Below are 27,345 nucleotides of genomic sequence, written 5' to 3'. Positions count from 1 at the left end.
GACAAACTGGAAAACATTTATCCTGAAGCTGCATTTATTGTAGCTGGGGATTTTAACTAAGCAAATGAGGAAAAGGCTGCCTAAATTCTATCAGCATATCGACTGTAGTGCTCGTGCTGGAAAAACACTCGATCACTGTTACTCCAACTTCCGGGATGCATACAAGGCCCTCCCTCGCCCTCCTTTCAGCAAATCAAACCATGACTCCATTTTGCTCCTCCCTTCCTATAGGCAGAAAATGAAACAGGAAAGTACCCTTGCTAAGGACTAGTCAATGCTGGCCTGACCAATCGTTATCCACACTTCCAAGATTGTTTTGATCACGTGGACTGGGATATGTTCTGGGTAGCTTCCGAAAATAATATTGACAAATACAGACGGTGACCGAGTTTTATCAGAAAGTGTATAGGAGATGTAACCACTGCGACTATTAAAACCTATCCTAACCAGAAACTGTGGATAGATGGCAAAACTGAAAGCGTGAACCACCGCATTTAACCACGGCAAGGTGACTGGGAATATGGCAAAACACAAAAACAGTAGTCATTCCCTCCACAAGGTAATCAAAACAGGCAAAACATCAGTATAGAGACAAAGTGGAGTCACAATTCAACGGCTCAGATACAAGACATATGTGGCAGGGTCTACAGACAAATCACGGACTACAAAAGGAAAACCAGCCACGTCGGACACTGACGTCTTACTTCCGGACAAGCTAAACACCTTTTTTGCCTGCTTTGAGGATAAGTGTCACCGACGCGGCCCACTACCAAGGACTGTGTGCTCTCCTTCTCCGTAGCCGATGTAAGATATTTAAAACGTGTTAACCCTCGCAAGGCTGCCGCCCCAGACGACATCCCTAGCCGCGTACTCAGAGCATGCGCAGACCAGTTGGCTGGTGTGTTTACTGTCATATTCAATCTCTATCTGTCTGCTGTCCCTGCATGCTTGAAGATGGCCACCAGTGTTCCTTTACCCAAGAATGCAAAGGTAACTGAACTAAATGACTATTGCTCCATAGTACTCACTGTCATCATGAAGTGCTTTGAGAGAGACTAGTCAAGGATCATATCACCTCCACATTACCCGTCACCCTAGACCCACTTCAATTTGCTTACCACCCAAATAGGTTCACATTTGATGCAATCACCTTCACACTGCACAATCCCATCTGGACAAGAGGAATACCCATGTAAGAATCCTGTTCATTGACTATAGCTCAGTATTCAATACCATAGTACCCTCCAAGCTCATCATTAAGATCAAGGCCCCGGGTCTGAGTGCTCGGCCCCCGCCCTGTACTCCCTGTTCACCCATGACTGTGTGGCCAAGCGCGCCTCCAACGCAATCATCAAGTTCGCAGACAACAGTAGTAGGCTTGATTACCAACAACGACGAGACAGTCTACAGGGAGGTGGTGAAGGCCCTCGGAGTGGTGTCAGGAAAACAACCTCGCTCAACAAAATAAAAAAAAGGAGGTAATCGTGGACTTCGGGAAACTGCAGAGGGAGCACCCTCCTATACACATCGACGGGACAGCAGTGGAGAAGGTAGAAAGTTAAGTTCCTCTGCGTACACATCACTGAAACGGTCCACCCACACACGACAGTGTGGTGAAGTTGGAATAGCACCTCTTCAACCTCAGGTGGCTGAAGAAATTTGTCTTGTCACCTCAAACTTTTACAGATGCACAATTGAGCATCCTGTCGGGCTGTTATCACCACCTGGTACGGCAACTGCAAGGCCCACAACCTCAGGGCTCTCCAGAGGGTGGTGCTGTCTGCACAATGCATCACTGTGCACCCAATGTCACTGGAAGGCCAAAAAGATAATTAAGGACAACAACCACCTGAGCTACTGCCTGGTCCCCCCTCTATCATCCAGAATGCGAGGTCAGTACAGGTGCATCAAAGCTGGGACCAAGAGACTGAAAAACTGCTCTCAAGAACATCAGGCTTAAATAGCCATCACTAGCACAGATAGGCTGCTGCCTATATACACAGACTTGAAGTCATTGGCCACTTTAATAATGTTTACATATCTTGCATTACTCATCTCATATGTATATACTGTATTCTATACTAGTCTACTGTCAGAACTAGAAGTACAAGCATTTTGCTACACCCGCAATAACATCTGCTAAAAATGTGTGTGAGCATACATATGTTTTGTCGAGATGTGTGGAAGAACTTCACTGGCATGCACAGAGCCCTGACCTCAACCCCATCGAACACCTTTGGGATGAATTGGAACGCTGACTGCGAGCCAGTGCCCAACCTCACTAATACTCTTAGCTGAATGTTCAAAGATCTAGTGGGAAACCTTTCCAGAAGAGAAGAAGGCTGTTATAGCAGCAAGGGGGGGGGGGGGGGGGGGGAAGAGTCCATATTAAATGCCCATGATTTTGTAATGAGATGTTCAAAAAGCAGGTGTCCACTTACTTTTGGTCATATAGTGAAGCTAGTAAGTTTACTAAATGTAGTTGCTGTGGTAACCTAAACAAACAAAACTTGCTAGTTCAGCTAACCAAACCATCAGTCCAACTTGCTATTATGAAAATCGAAATCAATACCAACTCAACTTTTGCTTTAAAAAAGCAGCTCAAACAAAACATTTACTATAGCCACTGAATTCTTCCGTGCAAATATACCGTGCGTTATAGGGAAATAATGCACGGTATAGAATGCCCTTCAAGCCAATCAGAAAGGAGTATTCAACAATACCATGGTATAATTATGTACCATTTAATTCTGTGATTGATCTAATGTACAAAGAGTAGAATAGAGTTGAGCAATATGGAGGAACTGAAATCGAGGATTAGCTAACAAATTCACAACTCCATAGCTTATGTTCCCTGTACAAGGTCAATGTAGCTACAGCTGGGAAATTCTTGTGTATGAGGAAATGACCAGCATCATGTTCTCCAACACTGACATAGCCTAACCACTGATAATGTGCTTGACTGCAGATCTCAAACCAGCTACTCCATTTAACAGCTACGGTTCAGGGCAAATTCTCTTCACCTCAACCCATAGATACCAACAGGGAATGGAGAGCTGAGGTTAACCCTGTTCATTCCATTTCATGGCTTTAAAAATCAGGCTTTCATCCTGTGCAAGAGCTGCAGGAATCTAAAATCACTCCACCTCCCTGACTGCCTGAAGAATAGACTCATTAGGTTTTCCATACTGGAAGCTGCTGACTTCAGAGATCAGCAGAATGTCACATCCCTGCAGAGGCAACCAGCAGCAGCACCAATCTGATGTCACATTGGCAGCACTCAATAAAATAGACATTTAAATCTATGACAGTTAACCGGTGTCATGTAAAAACGCTCCCAGCTTGAAAATGTTCACGTTCTGATAGCTCTGTCTTCTGATCAATTGTGACGTTGTGTTTGAAAACATATGTAACATCTGAACCGTTTGAGCTAGAAACTATTGGACCCAGTTCTTAAAAGCTGAGACTCAAACATGAACGGGTTTCCCTTTTTGCGCTACATCACCCACAAAATTCACTGGACTAGTCCGAAGTCTGAACCCTCGGCGTGCCAATAATTGTTTCTCACGAAAAGGTCTAACACCTGAAACATTTGAGTTAGGAACTATTTGGACCCAGATCTAAAAAGCCGACTCTCACAAACGCATTATCCATTTTGCTCTACGCCCACAAACTTCATGGGACTCATCTGAAGTTGGAACCGAGAACGTGAATATGAATAGAACATTGAATTGGGAACACTTTTAGCTGGGAACATTTTTACATGACAAGCGGCAGCAGGGCACTAATGTAATAGCAGCCCAGCAGAATGCAGAGTCAGCACGCCGACAGGAGGCTCAAAACGACACAGACCAGGATGCAGACAGCCAGAGAAGTCAGAGTGCCAACGTCTGCAGGAGGGGCAGAGAATCCGAGGCAGAACAGTGTTGTGATAAAAATCAATACTCTCATGGGCCTCTAAAAATGGATGTGCTCGGTCGGTAACAGGTCAGACGACTGGAGGATAAAATAAATATCTAAGTAACGGCGAGAGCCCGTCACCAGCGTGGGGGCGACAGGCCGCCGTGGTCGCGAATCAGAGGCAGAATGGGCTGACGAGATTTCTCCCACGGCAAACATGCATCACCCGCAGCGAGATCACACTAAACTGACAGCCCTGAGGTGGCTCCGACTGACCAGAGCATCTAATATGCAGCCTAACTAGCAGCTACTGCCCGACTGTCTGCGCCACTCTTACCTTAGCATTGTGCAAGAAGGACGACACAGGACAAGGTAATTTGTGTTGGTGGAGAAAGATAAATATTATGTTTGCCTCAACCCAGCAAGGAGTGCTAAGAAGCTCCAGCATATAGCAACAGTATGTGAATATGACATCATCAAATTGCCTAGGAGAAATTGTGCCCAAAAGGAGTGAATTAGCCAGTTAGACGTGTTACATGTAGAGATTTGCATTCACTGTAAATATTAAAAAACTACCAAGTTTGAGTACCTAGACCTTTAAATCTTTCTAAACAGGTCTCTTGCACTGCAGACTGACCACAAAACCTAGGCAATGTATCATGGGCGGTGGATCAATGATGCGCCTTTGTGAATGGCTATGGTCAGCCTCCATGAGTACTAAAGGGAACATTGGATTCATCTTAGACTATTCTCTCTATAAGTAAGTCCTTGTGTGTGCAGAATGAATAGAACAGGGTCTGCGATTGTTTGCTTGATTCCATTTAGTTTTTCACTCAAATCACTTAAATGTTTTAATAGAAAAACAAAAGAAATGTCCACAACAATGCTTAACCTCTCTGGGGTATGTGGGACGATTTCGTCCCACCTACGTAACAGCTACTGAAATTCCAGTGGCGCGATTTTTGAATCGTTAGAAATACTATTACTTCAATTTCTCAAACATATGACTATTTTACAGCTATTTAAAGACAAGAATCTCGTTAATCTAACCCCACTGTCCGATTTCAAAAAGGCTTTACAACGAAAGCAAAACATTAGATTATGTCAGCAGAGTGCCCAGCCAGAAAAAAAATCAGACAGCCATTTTTCAAGCTAGCATATAATGTCACACAAACCCAAACCACAGCTAAATGCAGCACTAACCTTTGATGATCTTCATCAGATGACACACCTAGGACATTGTGTTATACAATACATGCATGTCTGTTCAATCAAGTTCATATTTATATCAAAAAACAGCTTTTTGCATTAGCATGTGACGTTCAGAAAACGCATAACCCCCGGCAAACTTCCTTTGAATTTACTAACAGTTTGCTAAATTACTCACGATAAACGTTCACAAAAAGCATAACAATTATTTTAAGAATTATAGATACATTACTCCTCTATGCACTCGATATGTCCGATTTTAAAATAGCTTTTCGGATGAAGCACATTTTGCAATAATCTAAGTACATAGCCCGGCATTACAGGGCTAGCTATTTAGATACCCACCCAGGTCAGCCTCCACCAAAATCACATTTCCTATAAGAAAAATGTTCTTACCTTGCTTGTTCTTCATCAGAATACACTGCCAGGACTTCTACTTCAATAACAAATGTTGGTTTGGTCCCAAATAATCCATCGTTATATCCAAACAGCGACGTTTTGTTCGTGAGTTCTAGAATGCTTCTTCACGGTCCCGCGCATGGCGCATTGGCGTGTCAAAAATGTCTAAATATTCCATTACCGTACTTCGAAGCATGTCAACCGCTGTTTAAAATTTATGTCGTAGAGAAGTGATAATATTCCGACCGGGAGTATGCATTGAGCCTAAACAGCCGAATAAAATTTCTCCTCGGGAGCGACTCGTGCACGCGCCTCATTCAAAGGTCCTCTGAGCATCCACTTACAAAAGGCGTTAATCTGTTTCAACCTGAGGCTCCCTCGTAAACCTTCAGGTTTTTCGCGGGCTCTGAGAGCCTATTGGAGCCCTGGGAATTGTCACGTTACAGCTAAGATCCTTACTTTTCAATAAAAAGATGCAAGACGCACGACTCCTTGTCAGACAGGGTACTTCCTGCATGAAACCTTGTCAGGTTTTTGCCTGCCATAGGAGTTCTGTTATACTCACAGACACCATTCAAACAGTTTTAGAAAATTCAGTGTTTTCTATCCAAACCTGAACAATAATATGCATATTCTAGCTTCTGAGTTGGTGTAGGAGGCAGTTAAAAATGGGAACATTTTTTCCAAAATTCTCAATACTGCCCCCTAGCCCAGACAGGTTAAACCACACCAGGAGACCACTTTTGAGGTCTGGGAAAATCTACAAAATTTAGAATTTCAGATATAGGTTACCCTTTAATTAAATTGTGCACCAGCCAGAGACTGTTGCTTGGATAGCGATATTTCTGTAGCACTCATCTGATTGCCGAGTTAGCGAAACAAATGGCCACTGGATTGATGCAAATAATCATATCAATCTGCAATTCAGGCAAAGGCTAAAGGTCGTCACAGGTCCAAAAAGTTGGACCGTGTTCCGAAATGGACAAAAACATTTAAATATAGAGACCCGTTCTGAACGGACCTGAGGACAACTAGACCCGTTCCGTATCGATCTGGTCGAATCTAGACCCTGTCTGTACAGTGAGGGAAGCAGCAGAAATGTAACTTAACTTTTAGGATAGGGGGCAGCATTTGGAATTTTGGATGAAAAGCTTGCCCAAAGTAAACTGCCTGCTACTCAGGCCCAGAAGCTAGGATATGCATATAATTGGTAGATTTGGATTGAAACTTTAGAGTTTTCTAAAACTTAAAATGATGTCTATGAGTATATAACAGAACTTATTTGGCAGGCGAAACCCCGGGGACAAACCATCCAGGATTTTTTTTTTTTTTAGGTGACTTTAATAGATTTTCTATGGGAACCTAGATTTCTGTGGCACTTCATTGAAGTTCCTATTGCTTCCACTAGACGTCAACAGTCTTTAGAAATTGGTTGATGTTTTTCCTTTAGAGAAATTAAGTACGGCTGTTCAGAACGAGGGTCCAGCCTAGTGCTCTAATGTTTTGATGCTCGCTCCAGGTCACGTGCTTCGTTGTTTTTATCCGGTATTTCAAACAACTTTCCTGGATTAGGAAAGTTGTTTGAAATGTTTGGACAGCGTTTACAGGTAACTTAGATATTTTCTGGTCATGCTGGGCGAGTTGGAACCGGTGTTTTTCTGAATCAAACACACCAAATAAATGGACATTTGAGATATAACGAAGGAATTAAATCGAACAAAAAAGGACCATTTGTGATGTTTATGGGACATATTGGAGTGCCAACATAAGTTCTTCAAAGGCGAATTATATTGTTATTTCTGAGGTGTCGCCTGGCGGGTTGAAATCTGATTTTCATGTGTTGGTATGCTGGGCGCTGTCCTCAGATAATCGCATGGTTTGCTTTCGCCGTAAAGTATTTTTATAATCTGACATGGTGGCTAGATTAACAAGAAGTTAAGCTTTAAATTTGGTGTATTGCACTTGTGAATGTATGAAAGTTAAATATTTCTAAATCAAAAAAATCAAAAAAATGAATTTAGCGCTCTGCAATTTCACCGGGTGTTGTCGAAACGTTCCACTAGCGGAACCCCTATCCATAATTAAGCTACTTTATTAACCGGAGGAGATAAGGCGCAAAAGGAGGGAGAGAAAGGTGTCGCTCTAGCAGGCGGGGTAGGGGCCGTGCTTGTGGGCAAGTGACACGGGGCGCAGGGACAAGGGAGGGAAAGACCACAACTAACCAAGTAGACTCACGCTATAGTAAACTAATAGCTGGCATTTCTAGGTTATTTATCTAATAGGTTTCAATAGTAACAGTCCTGACTGCATCAGACCAGGAGACACTAGTTAAGCTAGAAAATGTTAGTTGAGGCTGCAGTGCATGCACTCATCCTACATTTACAAATAACTCCATTCAGAATATTACGCATGAGCCTACCTGTTGGCTCTTGGTAGTTGTAGCCTGTCCTTCTCCTTTAACTTTCATTCCATCATAATTCCATCTTCCATTTATTAGACGTCCCAACATGCCACACACAGAGGCTCTATGACTAGCTTATTGCTGCTTTGATTAAAAGTACACATACCAGAGAATCATATCAGATCTGACCCAGACCCGTGACATTTAGAATTCTGGTTCCAGACCCCGCTAGGGTCCCGGATCAGGGCTCGGGTACAGGTGGATCCTTGAAGACCTCTAGCATAGGCAACTTTGTAGTTAGGCTAACATATAATTGAGAAGATTTTTGTGAAAGAATTTCCATTTACCAGAAGATGGTGGTCATTACATTAGCGTCATCGCTAATGGCTACACAAAGAGGTAGACAATCACGCACACATACAGGAGCATTCCTTTGTTGTTGCCCATTGAGAAAGTTTAAGGAAAATACACATCACTGATGTGTTCTTGGGCAAATTAAAGAATTTAAATTCAATACATTTAGTGAATTTCCTACTAAGTTCAATAAGTTTTTTAATATCGTTGAATTGTGTTTTAATGTCTGGATTCCATGATTCTGTCCGCAACGCAGATTTTATAGGGCCCTAGCATTGGGCACAGCAGCCACAGAGTTTGAGTAGTCTGCATATTTCAACATGGTTCTTCAAGAGTTTGCAGATACTTCACATGGAATGCAAATAGTCACGGTAATTAGGCTTCTCCAAGCTCTGATGCTGCGGATGGTCATTAGTAGCCAACAAACTTGCTAACTGAAACTCAGCACTGTCCCTCCAAATCACTCTGACATCAATGTGAATGTAATCCAAAATATAATCAAACACTACATGAGCCCATGAGCTCACGTTGAGCAACATTTCTATAGGCTATGCAATTGCGTGAAAAAACAGTGATGGGCTCTATTAAAAATAGGAGGTTCCCATCAGCTTTCTATAGGTGTACTATATTCATTTCTCAACTTCCCTAATATTAAAACGCATTTCCCCTCTTTACAACAGAAGTGTAGCCTACCTGGCTGGCATTTTCTTCCCCTGAGTGCGAGGTACTTTGGAGCTTGCAATCGGGAGAATGGAATTTTAATTGCTATATTCAGCCCAATGGCACAATGGACACTACCGCAAAAAAAGGCATGGATTTTTTTTAAGGGGCATTACAGCCAAACAAAGGGGATGCCACTGGGAAATTCGACATTATCAAGTGCTTGTAAAATTGTGAATGAGAGACTGATGAAGTGTGTACAGCCTGCACAAGAAACAAAGTAGAGCCCATGCCTTTCATGCAACTTAAAATTTGTCTCATGCAGACTTAGAATGAATTAAAAAATCAAAACATACAAACATTGGGCTATATCACAACTAAAAAGTTACAAATAAAGAAGCATATAGGAGTACAAGTTTCTTTGTTAACCTGTTTGGGATAGGGGGCAGTATTTTCACGGCCAGATAAAAAAAAAAGTACCTGATTTAATCTGGTTACTACTCCTGCCCAGAAACTAGAATATGCATATAATTAGTAGATTTGGATAGAAAACTCTAAAGTTTCTAAAACTGATTGAATGGTGTCTGAGTATAACAGAACTCATATGGCAGGCCAAAACCTGAGAAGATTCTATACAGGAAGTGCCCTGTCTGACAATTTCTTGTCCTTCTAGGGCATCTCTATCAAAAATACAGCATCTCTGCTGTAACGTGACATTTTCTAAGGCTTTCATTGGCTCTAGGAAGGCGCCAGAAAGTGGAATGAAAGCTCTCCAGTCTCTGGGCGAAAAACAGCAGGGGTTTTTGTGAGTGGTCCTTCTGGGAACAATGACACTGAGGCACGAGTGCACGAGACGACTCCATTTTTTTCTTTCAGTGTTTGAACGAATACAACGTCGCGCGTTTGGAATATTATCGCTATTTTATCAGAAAAATAGCATAAAAATGTATTTTAAACAGCATTTGACATGCTTCGAAGTACGGTAATGGAATATTTTGATTTTTTTTGTCACGAAATGCACCGGCGCGTCACCCTTCGGATAGTGACTTGAACGCACAAACAAAATGTAGCTATTTGGATATAACTATGGATTATTTTGAACCAAAACAACATTTGTTGTTGAAGTAGAAGTCCTGGGAGTTCATTCTGACGAAGAACAGCAAAGGTAATCAAATTTTTCTTATAGTAAATCTGAGTTTGGTGAGGGCCAAACTTGGTGGGTGTCAAATTAGCTAGCCGTGATGGCTGGGCTATGTACTTAGAATATTGCAAAATGTGCTTTCACCAAAAAGCTATTTTAAAATCTGACACCGCGATTGCATAAAGGAGTTCTGTATCTACAATTCTTAAAATAATTATGTATTTTGTGAACGTTTATCGTGAGTAATTTAGTAAATTCACCGGAAGTTTGCGGTGGGTATGCTAATTCTGAACAAAATATGCTAATGTCAGAAGCTGGTTTTTGATATAAATATGAACTTGATTGAACAAAACATGCATGTATTGTATACCATAATGTCCTAGGAGTGTCATCTGATGAAGAGCAAAGGTTAGTGCTGCATTTAGCTGTGGTGTTGGTGACATATATGCTAGCTTGAAAAATGGCTGTGTACTCTCCTGACATAATCTAATGTTTTGCTTTCGCTGTAAAGCCTTTTTGAAATCAGACAATGTGGTTAGATAAAGGAGAGTCTTATCTTTCAAATGGTGTAAAATAGTCATATGTTTGAGAAATTGAAATTACAGCATTAAAAGGTTTTTCGTATTTCGCGCCATGCGCTACCATTGGATATTGGTGAGGCGTTCCGCTGTCCATAAGAGGTTAACTGCTCACAGAATAGCCGCATGTGCGCACTTCAAATCATTCGGGGAACATATCCTTTCCATTGTACTCAGCTGTTTAATTGTATTCTTCATACTATAAAATAATGCCATAGAATTCTAAGCAAATCGTGTCTACTAGTGTAGCCCACAGCCATATCAGGGCAACTGCGAGTATGCTATTATTTTCTTCTGAAATAGACTACATTCTTCATATCATGTCTCTTTAGACCTGTCTAAAAGAAATAATGGATTTATTTTGACGTGTAGGCTATATTACATGCATTTACTAGACTTTTTAAAATAGAGGTTTCAAAATGTATGCATCAGTAGCTTGTAGGCTATGCGTGGAAGCCAGGAGATGCTAAATGTGTATGTTAATATTCTAAGTTTTCAGAGTGGAAGCATGCAGCTTCCACTCTGACCCGAGGTGGTATTTTGGTCATGCAATTACATCCATGTTGACACATAATGAATGACCCTCGCCAAAAAGCTGGTGCTCATGCCCTCTCATTCATAAACCAAGACCAACCATACAGTGCATTCAGAAAGTATTCAGACCCCTGGACTTTTGCCACATTTTGTTAGGTTACAACAATATTCTAAGTTTAAATTGTTTTCCACAATCAATCCACACACACACACACACACATACATTTCTGCAAATGTATGTTTGTTGTTGTATTTTTAACCTTATTTACGTAAGTATTCAGCCCATTTGCTATGAGACTCGAAATTGAGCTCAGGTGCATCTTGTTTCCACTGATCATTCTTGAGATGTTTTTACAACTTGGAGTCCACCTGTGGTAAATTCAATTGATTGGACATGATTTGGAAAGGCACACACCTGTCTATATAAAAGATCTTACTGTTGACAGTTCAAGTCAGAGCAAAAACCAAGCCATGAAGTTGAATGAATTGTCCGTAGAGCGCCGAGATAGGATTGTGTCGAGGCACAGATCTGGGGAAGGGTACCAAAAAAAATAAAAAAAAATAAAAAAAATGTCTGCAGCATTGAAGGTCCAAGAACAGTGGCCTCCATCATTCTTAAATGGAAGAAGTTTGGAACCACCAAGACTCTTCCTAGAGCTGGCCGCCTGGCCAAACTGAGCAATCGGGGGAGAAGGGCCTTGGTCAGAGAGGTGACCAAGAACCCGATGGTCACTCTGACAGAGCTCCGAAGTTGCTCTGTGGAGATGGTTGTCCTTCTGGAAGGTTCTCCCATCTCTGCAGCACTACCAAATCAGGCATTTATGGTAGTGCGCCCAGATGGAAGCTCATCAGTAAAAAAAATGTACAAATAAAAAATGCACGACAGCCCGCTTTGAGTGTGTCAGTCCTTTTAGGTGCCTTTTGGCAATGAGAAACAAGATTGGTCTGATGAAACCAAGAATAAACTCTTTGGCCTGATTGCCAAGTGTCACGTCTGGAGAAAACCTAGCACAATCCCTACAGTGAAGCATGGGTGGCAGCATCATGCTGTGGGGATGGATCAAGGGAAAGATGAAAAGAGCAAAGTACAGAGAGATTCTTGATGAAAGATCCTGAGCAGTTTAAGACTGGGGTGAAGGTTCACCTTCCAACAGGACAACGACCCTAAGCACACAGCCAAGACAACACAGGAGTAACAGGATCCTGGATTTCCTGACGGGCCGCCGCCAGGTGGTGAGGGCTGGCAACACATTCGCCACGCTGACCTTCAACACAGGGACACCCTCAAGGGTGCGTGCTTTGTCCCCTCCTGTACTCCCTGTTCACCCACGACTGCGTGGCCGCGCAGACAACACCATCACTAAGTTTGCTGACGATGCAACATTGGTTGGTCTGATCACCGACGACGATACAGCCTATAGGGAGGTTGTCAGTGACCTGGCAGTGTGGTGACAGGAGAACCTCTCAATGTTAGCAAGATAAAAAGGAGCTGATAGTGGACTACTGGAAACAGAGGGCTGACCACGCATTCCCATCGATGGGGCTGTAGTGGAGCCCCATGGATGGAATTGTCATGGTCCACACACAGGTATATAGTCTTGAAAACACCACGACAATGCCATTTCCCCCTCAGGAGGCTGAAAAGATTAGGCATGGGCCATCAGATCCTCAAAAAGTTACACAGCTGCACCATTGAGAGCATCTTGACCGCTTGGTATGGCAACTGCTTGGCATCCGACCGCAAGGCGCTACAGAGGGTAGTGTGTATACCAAGAGGTGCCAGAGGAAGGCTCTAACCCAAGTCATTGACTGTTCTCTCTGCTACCGCACACCAAGCGGTACCAATGCACCAAGTCTGGAACAAACAGCTTATACCGACATAACATAAAAATGCTAAAAATATATAAAAAAACATTTAAAGTGTTGACCCATGTTTCATGAGCTGAAAAAAAATCAAAAAAAATCCCAGAAATCCCATGTTTTGAAACCAGCATTATTAGGGGCGCTTTACCATATTCATTATTGATCCCTTCACAGGTGGTGAGGATTCTGTACCACCCACAAAATTATTATCGTCAGGATTAGAAAATGCCTTCTAACCACCGTTCTACTCAGCATCACTGCAATCATTGGTGTTGTATTCTGGACAGCAATCCTCCAATTCACTTGTGTACAAATTTGTTTACATCCCTTTTAGTGAGCATTTCTCCTTTGCCAAGATAATCCACCTACTTGACAGGTGTGGCATATCAAGAAGCTAATTAAACAGCTGTTGCCAGAGAATGTAATGTTCATTTCTCTTCAATAAGCCAACGTTGTTTTAGAGAACTTGGCAGTACGTCTAACCAGCTTCACAACCGCAGACCACGTGTAACCACACCAGCCCAGGACCTCCACATCCAGCTTCTTCACCTGAGGGATCATCTGAGACCAGCCACCTGGACAGCTGATGAAACTGGGTTCGCACAACTGAAGAATGTCTGCACAAACAGACTCAGGAAAGCTCATCTGTGTGCTTGTCATCCTCGCCACAATCTTAACCTGACTGCAGTTCAGCGTCATAACTGACTTTAGTGTGTAAATGCTCACCATCGGACGGCCACGCTAGAGAAATGAGCTCTTCACGGATGAATCCCGGTTTCAACAGTACCAGGCAGATGGCCGGCAGCGTGCATGGTGTCGTCTGGGCGAGTTGTTTGCTGATGTCAATGTTGTGAACAGAGTGCCCCATGGCGGTGGGGTGATGGTACGGGCAGGCATAAACTATGGACAATGAACACAATTGCAGTTTATCGATGGCACAGAGATTACGTAACGAGGTCCTGAGGCCCATTGTCGTTGCATTCATCCACCTCCATCACCTCATGTTTCAGAATGATAATGCACAGCCCCATGTCACAAGGATCTGTACACAATTCCTGGAAGCTGAAGATGTTCCAGTTCTTCCATGGCCTGCACTAGACATGTCACCCATTGAGCATGTTTGGGATGCTCTGGAAAGACGCGTACAACAGCGTGTTCCAGTTCCCGCCAATATCCAGCAACTTTGCACAGCCACTGAAGAGGAATGGGACAATATTTCATAGGCCACAATCAGCCTGTTGAACTATGCGAAGGAGATGTTGCGCTGCATGAGGCAGTCACACCAGATACGGACAGGTTCTGATCCACACCCCTACACATTAAGGCATCTGTGACTAACAGATTCATATCTATATTCCCAGTCATGTGAAATCCTTAGATTAGAGTCTAATGAATTTATTTTCATTGAACGATTTCCTTATATGAACTGTAACTCTAAAATTTTTGCATTTATATTTTTGTTCAGTGTAAAACAAAGCCAAATCTACACTGGAGTTACTTACCAAGACGGTGAATGTCCCTGAGTAGCCGAGTTACAGTTTATACTTAAAATCTACGGCAAGACCTGAAAATGGTTGTCTAGCAATGATCAACAACAAATTAGACAGAGCTTGAACTCTTGACATACGCTGCTGCTACTGTTTATCCATCCCGTTGCTTAGTCACTTTATCCCTATGTACATATCTACCTCAACTAGGAGACAAGACTCTCGTTAATCTAACCACACTGTCCGATTTCAAAAAGGCTTTACAACGAAAGCAAAACATTAGATTATGTCAGCAGAGTACACAGCCAGAAATAAATCAGACACCCATTTTTCAAGCTAGCATATAATGTCACATAAACCCAAACCACAGCTAAATGCAGCACTAACCTTTGATGATCTTCATCAGATGACAATCCTAGGACATTATGTTATACAATACATGCATGTTTTGTTCAATCAAGTTCATATTTATATCAAAAACCAGCTTTTTACATTAGCATGTGACTAGCATGTGACTAGCATGTGACTAGCATTCCCACCGAACACTTCCGGTGAATTTACTAAATTACTCATGATAAACGTTCACAAAAAACAACAATTCTTTTAAGAATTATAGATACAGAACTCCTTTATGCACTCGCTATGTCCGATTTTAAAATAGCTTTTCGGTGAAAGCACATTTTGCAATATTCTGAGTAGATAGCCCGGCCATCACAGGCTAGCTATTTTGACACCCACCAAGTGTGGTACTCACCAAACTCCGATTTACTATTAGAAAAGTTTGATTACCTTTGCTGTTCTTCGTCAGAATGCACTCCCAGGACTTCTACTTCAATAACAAATGTTGGTTTGGTTCCAAATAATCCATAGTTATATCCAAATAGCGGCGTTTTGTTCGTGCGTTCAAGACACTATCCGAAGGGTAAAGAAGGGTGGTGCGCCCGACGCGTTTCGTGACAAAAAAAAATCTAAATATTCCATTACCGTACTTCGAAGCATGTCAACCGCTGTTTAAAATCAATTTATGCTATTTTTCTCGTAAAAAAAGCGATAATATTCCGACCGGGAGTCATTGTTTTCGTTCAAAGAGAGAGAAAGTAAACATGGTGTCGGCTCGTGCACGCGCCTCCAGTCTCATTGTCCTCAGATCGACCATTATCCAAATGCGCTAATGTTTTTCAGCCATGGCCTGCAAAGCCACCATTCATCGTTCTGGCGCCTTCTGAGAGCCTATGGGAGCGTTAGAAAATGTCACGTTATGCCAGAGATCCCCTGTTTTGGATAGAGATGATCAAAAAAGGCCAAGATATGGTCAGAGAGGGCGCTTCCTGTTTGGAATCTTCAGGTTTTGGCCTGCCAAATGAGTTCTGTTATACTCACAGACACCATTCAAACAGTTTTAGAAACTTTAGGGTGTTTTCTATCCAAATCAAACAATTATATGCATATTCTAGTTACTGGGCAGGAGTAGTAACCAGATTAAATCGGGTACGTTTTTTATCCGGCCGTGCAAATACTGCCCCCTATCCCCAACAGGTTAAAATGACATACCCATATCTAACTGCCTGTAGCAAGAATATTAAAAAAATGTATTTCACCTTTATTTAACCAGGTAGGCAAGCTGAGAACAAGTTAATTTACAACTGGACCTAACCAAGATAAAGCAAAGCAGTTCGACACAAGAGTTACACATGGAGTAAAACAAATATACAGTCAATAATACAGTAGAAAAATAAGTCTATATAGAATGTGAGAAAATGAGGTGAGATAAGGGAGGTAAAGGCAATAAATAGGCCATGGTGGCGAAGTAAATACAATACAGCAATTAAAACACTGGAATGGTTGATATGACAGTAGATGAGTGTGCAAAGTAGAAATATTGGGGTGCAAAAGAGCAAAATAAATACAGTAGAGGAAGAGGTAGTTTGGGATATTTATAGATGGGCTATGTACAGGTGCAGTGATCTGTTCTGACAGCTGGTGCTTAAAGCTAGTGAGGGAGATAAATGTTTCCAGTTTCAGAGATTTTTGTAGTTCGTTCCAGTCATTGGCAGCAGAGAACTGGAAGGAAAGGCGGCCAAAGGAGGAATTGGCTTTGGGGGTGACCAGTGAGATATACCTGCTGGAACGACATGCATATTCTTCATACCATTTGAAAGGAAACACTGAAGTTTGTGGAAATGTGAAATGAACGAGATGCTTATGTGGCACACCGGTCTATGGCGCAGCAGTCTAAGGCACTGCATCTCAGTGCAAAGGCGTCCCTATAGTACCTGGTTCGAATCCAGGCTGTATCACATCCAGACGTGATTGGGAGTCCCATAGGGTGGCACACAAATCGGCCCGGCGTCGTCCGGGTTTGGCCGTCATTGTAAATAAGAATTTGTTCTCAACTCATACCCCGGGAAAGACTCGGCACATAACCAAGCTATTGTAAGAATATTTTAAGATAATACACAACATAGAGAACTAGAGGTCAACAGAGAATTACCGCTCAATGGAAATAGTTGTCTATCATTACTCAGTGTATTTATGCCTCGTGCTATTATTTAAATTTTTCCTCTGCGTTGTTGGGAATGGCACATAAGGAAGCATTTCACTGTTAGTCTACACCTGTTGTTTACGAAGCATGTGACATAACATTTGATGCCCATAGGAGGAAAGCAGGAAGAAAAAGGAGGAAGCGTACACATCAATATGTGCAGTGATTTGTTGATTCAACTCAACTGACTGCAAAAAATACAATCCATTGCATGCATGAGCCACATTCTACATTACTATGGAAATGATTGCATCACAATTCCAGGCAGCCATTGAGAGTGTACCCGTGAGTTTACCAGTCAAATTGCCAGGGTTAGCGATTCGACTGTGCTCGTCACAGCCAGTCAGCGCCTGGACCGACTACCAACCAAGAGCAGGGGCCTCACGCAGATGAGGCTGCAGACCTAACAGGCCACTACCCTGTGGATACGACGCAGGCTCAACTGATGACCAACAACTTGGAGCAGCCATCGCCACGGCACCCAATGAAATCTAGCCACAACCTGTTATCAAATGATTAGGTAATTGATTATGCTTTAAAGCTAAATTAAAACCCATGGTAGTATTCCAAGTATGGCTGACCCCATTTAGTTGACTGGTCAATTGTTTGGTCTCATACATATATTTTTTTGGCACACGAGACACCTGTCTGATTCACACCTGTCTCAGTGGACTAATCCATTGTGGAAGTACATTTACTATTCTAATCTACAATGTTAGTTTGGTTAGGGTAATTTGTTAATGCATTCAAAATATCATCAGTCTTTTACCATTCTCATTGTTGGAGTAGACAAGTTGTTTGCTGGCCGCACAACCTAGGCTACGCTTGTGAGGAACACATTTTGGCTTATTTCATTTCATTTACAAGTCTTTCGTTTGTAACGCTCATGTCAATCAATGTTGAGTAAGGACGCACACCTGATTATGCATAGAAGTAGACCAAGGCTACCTGGCCTGCAGCTGTGTGTCTGGAGCTCACTGGCACGGGAAACTGAGGGCCCAGAATATTTTATACAAGGTTGAAAGTTTGCTAGTAGGATAAAATTATATTTTAAAAATCAGGATATTTTCTACCTGCAATGTTTTTATTTGTTGGCTTTATGTAGGCTATTTTTAGCATACGTAGTTGGCAATGGTAATATAAGTTACTTTTTCAATGACCACGTGATAATGAAATACAGCAGAAACTGCAGTTTTTCATTATTCTTAGCAATGATTTAAGAATCCTTGTGAGTAAGTATTAGCTAGGTTGCCACTTGTTGTTCACCTATTGAAATTGAACTTCAGTTCATGAAAATAAATGGCTAGCCAGCTACTTAACCCTGCTGCCCAAAGCTAACTTTATAAGCAGCCAGCTAGCTTCATCTGGCTAGTGATGCTCGACCAGACCGGGTTGTGAAGCTAGCCACAATAAGGATTAGGCACAAGTAGAATTTGCGGTTTGCCTTGAAATAAAAGTCTGTCATTGACAGTGATGCAAATGGATACAAATATAATTATACTTTTATTTTGAAGGCTAACAGCAAAGTCGACTATTGTGGCTAAACCTTACTGTGGCTAGCTTCACATAGATGGTCCAACCATTAATCAAATAAGAACTGTCTTATAAATTAGAGTTATTTTAGATGACACCTAGCTATGTTGTGTTATTTGACACTTCAAAGTGTTATGACGTGTATCTTTTTTTGACACACAAAGAACCAAATGGCCTTCCATAGAAATCCTGGTTGAGAATGAAACGACTGAACAAAACAGCACAGTAAGTAACTGAAAGAAATAGGTTGATTGATTTACTGGTAATGGGGACATACGTAAACATCAACAAAATCAACAAAACTTTGTCAGTGTGGTGTGTGTAACCTTTATTTAACTAGACAAGTCAGTTAAGAATTTGTTCTTAACTGACCATAGGGCTGCCCAATTGTGCGCAGCCCTATGGGACTCCCAATCACGGCCAGATGTGATACAGCCTGGACTGTAGTGATGCCTCTTGCACTGAGATGCAGTGCCTTAGACCGCTGCGTCCATGTGTTTCAACTATTTAACTGTACTAGAATGCTTAAAAGGACGGTAAAAAAAAAAATATATAAACTATATATATATATATATATATATAGTTTTTCTTGGCAAGGACGATATCGGCCAAAAATGTCATATCGGTGCATCACTAATTTGTGTGTCTTAATTATTTAAATCAGTGCTTAAAGCGTCAGACAACCTCAGTAACCTACATAGTTTATTTTATTTAAACACATTGTAAAATTTAGACGATTGGACGAAAGAACAGACTACTCTCGGTCGACCAAGATTTGTATTTTATTTGTTGTCAGGGACTGCCCAGGTTCCAAGGCTATTCATGATGCCTCTATTACAAGTGAGACTAACCAACATTTGTGATTCCATTACGGTGCCTCCACCTTGCAAGAGCTGATACCTCCCACTTCAAGTCAAGACATGAAAGAATATAATTAACTAGGAACTGCAGTAATATGAAATTAGTGTGAGACTCTTCACAGGCTGCTGTATAATGCACATTTGTTTCAGTGGGTGTGCTTAACCATGTTCTCAAAGACAAATCAACTCCAGTCTACAATTGTTGCTTTTTAAATTATCATGAAGCACAATATAGGCAATGGTTTACAAATGCATACACATCAGTAGATAATGTGTAAATTACCAGTTTGTTTCTCAATCATGGTAGTGGTGGTGTTGTAGTGACGTCGCATGATGGCAGGCTCACGTTTCCTTTAAAGAAACCCTGAAAGATACTTAATGCTGCTGGGCCTGAAAGGAAATCACTGGTGTCCCTGGTCACCCGCCTCCAGATTACTCCCACTGCCAGCCACAGGGGCTACCCACGCTGCCCTGTGCTATCACTACCCATAGGAGCTCAGGGTCAGCACTAAACACGTATAGGTCTCATGCTAGGTTAGCCTCTTGCTAGTATGTTTCCTACATACAGTACCTACACATTGGGTATAAAGGATGAGTCTTTTAGTGCAATCAATAGTTTCCTCATTACTTGCAATAATTTCACCTGACAGGAACCTCTAGGTGACAGGGTCACACACCCAGCAACAGCTTTGAAGAGGAGTAAAATTGGGAATACTTAACGCAAACAGATAACTGGGATCACCCTTTCGCCACAAGTCATTACAGAGTTGAATTAACTACAATAGAGCAAGTAAGGATAAAAGTAATCAGGAAAAAAATAGAAGAGGACAACTTTCCCCAAATATGAGCTGTCAAACACCTGCTCTCGATTGTGCAGTCAACCAGCATCCTAACCATTTAGGCATTTTACTCAAAGCAACGGCCCTGGTCGATAGACAGGCGGCATGCCGCCACCACACAGCACAGTAAAGGAGAAAATGGTGCCACATGCACTCCAGCTCCTAGCTGCATGATTCAATAACCCCACTAGGTCAAGGCCTCTATATTAGAGTTTCCAAACGCCATGGGTGTATGTTTTGGTTTTTGCCCTAGGCCTACACAGCGGATTCAATTAATCAGCTGTGTAGCGCTACGGCAAATACCAAAACGCGTACACCCAGGGAGGGGCCTTCGGACTGTGTTTGGGAAGCCCTGCTCTATAACATAATTTAGCAGCATGTCAATTTCCTACCACATGCTGCATCAGCACACAAACAGCTTTGCCACATGTAGCCTAAGCTATACTACAGGGGCTATTGATAAAGGCACTTCAACTTTTGAATTATTAAATAAGGAAAAACAGTACTCGTACAGAAATTTTAAATTAAACATTAGGAGTAAATTCCGACCTAGTGATGGTCCAAAACATCTCTTGCAATCAAAGGCACAGTTGATTGGTAATTTGATGCTGTGAGGTAGCATATTGTCGAAAATGCTTTGAGTGAATGCATCAGACCTAACAGGATAATAAAAAAAAATCTAAAACAATACTTATCCATCCCTGTCCTTGTTTGTCACAAGCAAGACACGATCACTAGACAGTTGTTTCTACACCCTCACTTGCCCCTGAGGCCATCAAGGATATGAGCAAGCAATCAAATGAATACACTGACATTATTTCAACTGAAAATGCAAACAACGTGGCTCAAACGATGGCAATCCCTAAATGTTTTGTCTCATCACTTTAGCTTGTTCTCCTACTGGTAGTGCTGAGCGATTGGTGCTTTTTGAGGTCGTTTCGGTTTGATTAGTTCAATAAATTATCGCAATCTTCAATTACATTTTTTTTTATAATGTTGTTTGAATGCTGTAACACAGAAAATAATTCAAGTCCCATGGATGTTAGCGACTGCCCATTACTGCTTATCACTTAACCTGTTTGGGCTAGGGGGCAGTATTGAGAATTTTGGAAAAAATATGTGCCCATTTTTAACTGCCTCCTACACCAACTCAGAAGCTAGAATATGCATATTATTGTTCAGGTTTGGATAGAAAACACCCTAAAGTTTCTAAAACTGTTTGAATGGTGTCTGTGAGTATAACAGAACTCCTATGGCAGGCAAAAACCTGACAAGGTTTCATGCAGGAAGTACCCTGTCTGACAAGGAGTCGTGCGTCTTGCATCTGTTTATTGAAAAGTAAGGATCTTAGCTGTAACGTGACAATTCCCAGGGCTCCGAAAGGCTCTCAGAACCCGGGAAATACCTGAAGGTTGACAAGGCAGCCTCAGGCTGAAACACATTATCGCCTTTGGTAAGTGGCGGATCAGAGGACCTTTGAATGAGGCGCGTGCACGATTCGCTCCTGAGGAGAAATTTAATTTGGCTGTTTAGGCTCATTGCATATTCCCGGTCGGAATATTATCGCTTTTCTACGAGATAAATGGCATAAAAATTGGTTTTAAACAGCGGTTGACATGCTTCGATGTACGGTAATGGAATATTTAGACATTTTTTGTCACGCCAATGCGCGAGACCGTGATGTAGCATTCTGATAGTGTCTAGAACTCACGAACAAAACGTCGCTGTTTGGATAGAACAATGGATTATTTGGGACCAAACCAACATTTGTTATTGAAGTAGAAGTCCTGGCAGTGTATTCTGACGAAGAACAAGCAATGTAAGAACATTTTTCTTATAGGAAATGTGATTTTGGTGGAGGCTGACCTGGGTGGGTGTCTAAATAGCTAGCCCTGTGATGCCGGGCTATGTACTTAGATTATTGCAAAATGTGCTTCATCCGAAAAGCTATTTTAAAATCGGACATATCGAGTGCATAGAGGAGTAATGTATCTATAATTCTTAAAATAATTGTTATGCTTTTTGTGAACGTTTATCGTGAGTAATTTAGCAAACTGTTAGTAAATTCCCCGGAAGTTTGCGGGGGTTATGCATTTTCTGAACGTCACATGCTAATGTAAAAAGCTGTTTTTTGATATAAATATGAACTTGATTGAACAGACATGCATGTATTGTATAACACAATGTCCTAGGTGTGTCATCTGATGAAGATCATAAAAGGTTAGTGCTGCATTTAGCTGTGATTTGGGTTTATGTGACATGATATGCTAGCTTGAAAAATGGGTCTGATTATTTCTGCTTTCGTTGTAAAGCCTTTTTGAAATCGGACAGTGTGGTTAGATTAACGAGATTCTTGTCTTTAAATAGCTGTAAAATAGTCATATGTTTGAGAAATTGAAGTAATAGTATTTCAAACGATTCAAAAATCGCGCCACTGGATTTCAGTGGCTGTTACGTAAGTGGGACGAGTTCGTCCCACATGCGCCAGAGAGGTTAACCATCATTTATTCACATTACATCAATAAAACATTTCAGTTGTGTATATTACATTTGTTTCAGGCTTATTTGACAACTTTATTATTTCATTCCAAGTCATCAGCTCATCACTATAGAGATGCTGTCTGACAAAAACACTATTTTAGTAGTTCAAAGTAAGAACAGCAACTATCAATCTTTGATTATATATTTTCAGGTAGAGATACCTCAAAGAAACTGCTCGCTCTTTCCCTCCCAATCACATTATAATGTCTCTCGTCTCAGTGTGGACAAGTAGGTGCGCAATGGATGCTGGTCATTGTAGTTAGTTTAGCTCAGAAAAGTTAATTATGTAGAATATTGGCCTGTTGGAAACTACAACTCCCTACTACATGGCAGTTTGGGCTCGATCTGATTTACACTACAAATCCAAAAGTAGGTAGACACCTGCTTGTCGAACATCTCTATTCCAAAATCATAGGCATTAATAAGGAGTTGGTCTCTTTCTCTCTCCCCCCCCCCCTGCTGCTATAATAGCCTCCACTCTTCTGGGAAGGCTTTCCACTAGATGTTGGAACATTGCTGCGGGGACTTGCTTCCAGTTAGCCACAAGAGCATTAGTCAGGTCAGCCACTGATGTAGGACGTCTAGGCCTGGCTCGCTGTCTGCGTTCTACACTGCTCAAAAAAATAAAGGGAACACTTAAACAACACAATGTAACTCCAAGTCAATCACACTTCTGTGAAATCAAACTGTCCACATGCTGTTGTGCAAATGGAATAGACAACAGGTGGAAATTATAGGCAATTAGCAAGACACCCCCAATAAAGGAGTGGTTCTGCAGGTGGTGACCACAGACCACTTCAGTTCCTATGCTTCCTGGCTGATGTTTTGGTCACTTTTGAATGCTGGCGGTGCGTTCACTCTAGTGGTAACATGAGACGGAGTCTACAACCCACACAAGTGGCTCAGGTAGTGCAGCTCATCCAGGATGGCACATCAATGCGAGCTGTGGCAAGAAGGTTTGCTGTGTCTGTCAGCGTAGTGTTCCAGAGCATGGAGGCGCTACCAGGAGACAGGCCAGTACATCAGATGTGGAGGAGGCCGTAGGAGGGCAACAACCCAGCAGCAGGACCGCTACCTCCGCCTTTGTGCAAGGAGGAGCAGGAGGGGCACTGCCAGAGCCCTGCAAAATGACCTCCAGCAGGCCACAAACGTGCATGTGTCTGCTCAAACGGTCAGAAACAGACTCCACGAGGGTGGTATGAGGGCCCGACGTCCACAGGTGGGGGTTGTGCTTACAGCCCAACACCGTGCAGGACGTTTGGCATTTGCCAGAGAACACCAAGATTGGCAAATTCGCCACTGGCGCCCTGTGCTCTTCACAGATGAAAGCAGGTTCACACTGAGCACATGTGACAGAGTCTGGAGACGCCGTGGAGAACGTTCTGCTGCCTGCAACATGACCGGTTTGGCGGTGGGTCAGTCATGGTGTGGGGTGGCATTTCTTTGGGGGGCCGCACAGCCCTCCATGTGCTCGCCAGAGGTAGCCTGACTGCCATTAGGTACCGAGATGAGATCCTCAGACCCCTTGTGAGACCATATGCTGGTGCGGTTGGCCCTGGGTTCCTCCTAATGCAAGACAATGCTAGACCTCATGGAGACCATCCGCCACCTCATCAGGAGCATGCCCAGGCGTTGTAGGGAGGTCATACAGGCACGTGGAGGCCACACACACACACACACACTACTGAGCCTCATTTTGACTTGTTTTAAGGACATTACATGAAAGTTGGATCAGCCTGTAGTGTGGTTTTCCACTTTAATTTTGAGTGTGACTCCAAATCCAGACCTCCATGGGTTGATAAATTTGATTTGCATTGATTATTTGTGTGATTTTGTCATCAGCACATTCAACTATGTAAAGAAAAAAGTATTTAATAAGATTATTTCATTCAGATCTATGATGTGTTATTTTAGTGTTCCCTTTATTTTTTTGAGCAGTGTAATTCATCCCTAAGGTGTTTGATGGGGTTGAGGTCAGGGCTCTGTACAGGCCAGTCAAGTTCTTCCACACCGATAGACAAATCATTTCAGTATGGACCTTTTTCAGCCTGGGACCCAAATGAGATCGAATCGCCGAGCTGACAAGGTAAAAATCTGTCATACTGCCCCTGAGCAAGGCAGTTAACCCACTGTTCCCCGGGCGCCGTGCATGTCTATTAACGCAGCCCCCGCACCTCTCTGGGTTAAATGCGGAAGACACATTTCAGTTGAAGGCATTCAGTTGTACAACTGACTAGGTATCCCCCTTTCCCTTCATAATGAACTGCTAGCCTAAGCTAGTAGCACTATGCACAAAGCTGGTTTAGCCAGCAGATCCAACCCGCTTGCTAACAGCTGCACTATAGTTGGACAGCATTCCTATGTATATTAAGACACCGTGGATATGGCTCAGAAAACATACCTCAATTCAGGTGTGTACCCCAAACTGTTACACCAAGGACATTGAAAGACTGCTAGTTTAAGTAAACTACAGTTTGTCTTCATGCTAGCTAGCAGTAGCAACAGCCCACGGTGCGTTGAACAACAAAAGAGCTGATTGGCTGACCCTGCCAATCCAAAAAGCTACTGTGGCTTTGCTCTTCATAAGGGACAGCTAAGGTAAAAAGTTGGGATAATTCGGTGTACATCCCTGGATTAAGGTACAGTTTCAGGGCCATATCTCTTGCCAGCTCCTTGGGTGTCAAAGGAATGTTGTTTGACCCTAGTGCAGCTGTAAACAAGCTGATCGAATTGTGGTATGTCGCAAAGCATAAACAGAAGCAAATAATTCAGAAAGAATGACCTATCGACACACACATTTATCAAACACATTATTTTGGAGGTGTGGTTACTAGTAAAGACAGTTTAACAAAATACTGGGCAACTTGATTAGCTATAGGAAAATATAGGTATGTCTGTCTATTTTGACAAATATCTCACTTTGTATATCTCCTCTTTCTAATTATGTAAGGCTGGGCAGCATACTCTTGTCATCAATTGCTAGCCCCCAAATACCTTATGCCCTTGGAACGCTAAGCTCCCCACCATTGTTTTCCGATGGAGTAGCATGCTGGTATATTTCAACAAACGTGTATATTTAGATTTTTTCAGGTCGGACACCATTTTAAAATCAGAGTAATATCCTCTTTCTAATTACATAAGGTTGGGCAGCGTACTCTGCTGTCGTCGATTGCTAGACCACAAACAGCAAAAAATGTTTCCCCTGCTTCCTCTTTATGCAGACATAGCACCATTGAGGTGCGAATGTTACCTTTCTACACGAGTTGTTATTTTTCCGTTTCGTCCTAAGAACAGATTGTAGTGGTAAAATAAAAAAAGGAATACTTTTTGTAGTGCCATTTAGGCGAAATGTAATTCTAAACGTATCTCCAGTTAATTTGCTATGGGATCGGGCTAGTGTTCCAGCTCAGCCAACCTTCTCCTGCCATTTTTTAGCCTTGGGTGAATTTACACTATTGTCCAGCCTACTAACGTGACATTCGCCAGTGACAATTCAAGTAATCTCGTCCAACTCCATCCCTTGGTTAACTGTCCTACTAACTTTAGCTTTATCTGGCTAGCTAGGAAATGTATTAGATAGCAAGGCAGTTAGTACTTTTACTGAACTAGGTAGTTATGATAACAAGTTTCGATAAAAGCTAACTAATATTCACTACGCAGATACATGATTCAAGTGCGTATACGCCAAGTTAGCTAGCTATGCAGCTAGTAAACTGGGTTAACTTGCCATGTAGCTGGTTAGCTAGCTCGTTCGCTGTCACGCTAACCGTTTCTGTGCTGGTTTCAGGCATTAAAGAGATGCGGTTTGAATTGACAAATGATTTAAATATAGCTATGGTAAAGATAGTAATTGAATTGTCATAATTACCGCTGAAAACCATAGCTGCAGAGGCACCCATCACTGCGAAGAACGGAGAGTATTCGGGGCTTTCTGACGACATTCTCTCAGTTTGAAAATGAACCACGAAATACAAAACGGATATTTCGGTTCCCCTTAATGGCTTACCGACTAAACCTATCGAAGGCCACACGCTCTTTAAATGTAAACTGGGAAACGTATGTAGCTAACTAGCGATGTAAATGGTCTAGTCACGAATCTTCTGATAAATACACGGTGTAACAGCAGCACAAAATGGTGAAGCAGAAAATATCACCTGACTGGTCAAACCCGATCATCTACTATATGTAGGGGAGGCGCTCGTAAGTACCTCTAACAATGATTTACTGCAGCACATCAAATTTTATTTAAATTACAAATAAACAATTTAATGCATTTCTGATTTAACCCATCCAAATTAAATGGTTTATTTTTGGATTACGTCCATTCTTTTTTTAAGGTAATCCCCTATTTTAGTCTATTTTGGTGTGCTCCGCTGCAGGGTTTCCCTTTGATATCTTGCTAGGCATTGAGTGACTAAATTCCCCATTTAGTGACTAAACTGTACAATGCCGTTATGAAATAATTCAAATTGATTTCTGCATTTGGCATGAGAGGGTCATTTAT

General features: G+C 42.0%; 1 protein-coding gene across 1 annotated transcript in view; it reads right to left on the bottom strand.

The window, feature by feature from the left end:
* LOC115200968 (V-type proton ATPase 16 kDa proteolipid subunit) overlaps nt 1–27,015 on the bottom strand; it is a 31,509-nt gene extending 4,494 nt beyond the window's left edge. Inside the window, exon 1 of the mRNA XM_029764133.1 lies at nt 26,710–27,015. Within this exon, the coding sequence (XP_029619993.1) occupies nt 26,710–26,782 (73 nt within the window). The 5' untranslated portion in view covers nt 26,783–27,015. The remainder of the gene's footprint in view (nt 1–26,709) is intronic.
* Nucleotides 27,016–27,345: the final 330 nt, after the last annotated feature.

Source organism: Salmo trutta, chromosome 10 (assembly GCF_901001165.1).
Source record: "Salmo trutta chromosome 10, fSalTru1.1, whole genome shotgun sequence".
Classification (NCBI taxonomy): Eukaryota; Metazoa; Chordata; class Actinopteri; order Salmoniformes; family Salmonidae; genus Salmo; species Salmo trutta.
The sequence above is the reverse complement of the archived record's forward strand: the minus strand, read 5'-3'. Positions and strand labels throughout refer to the sequence as shown.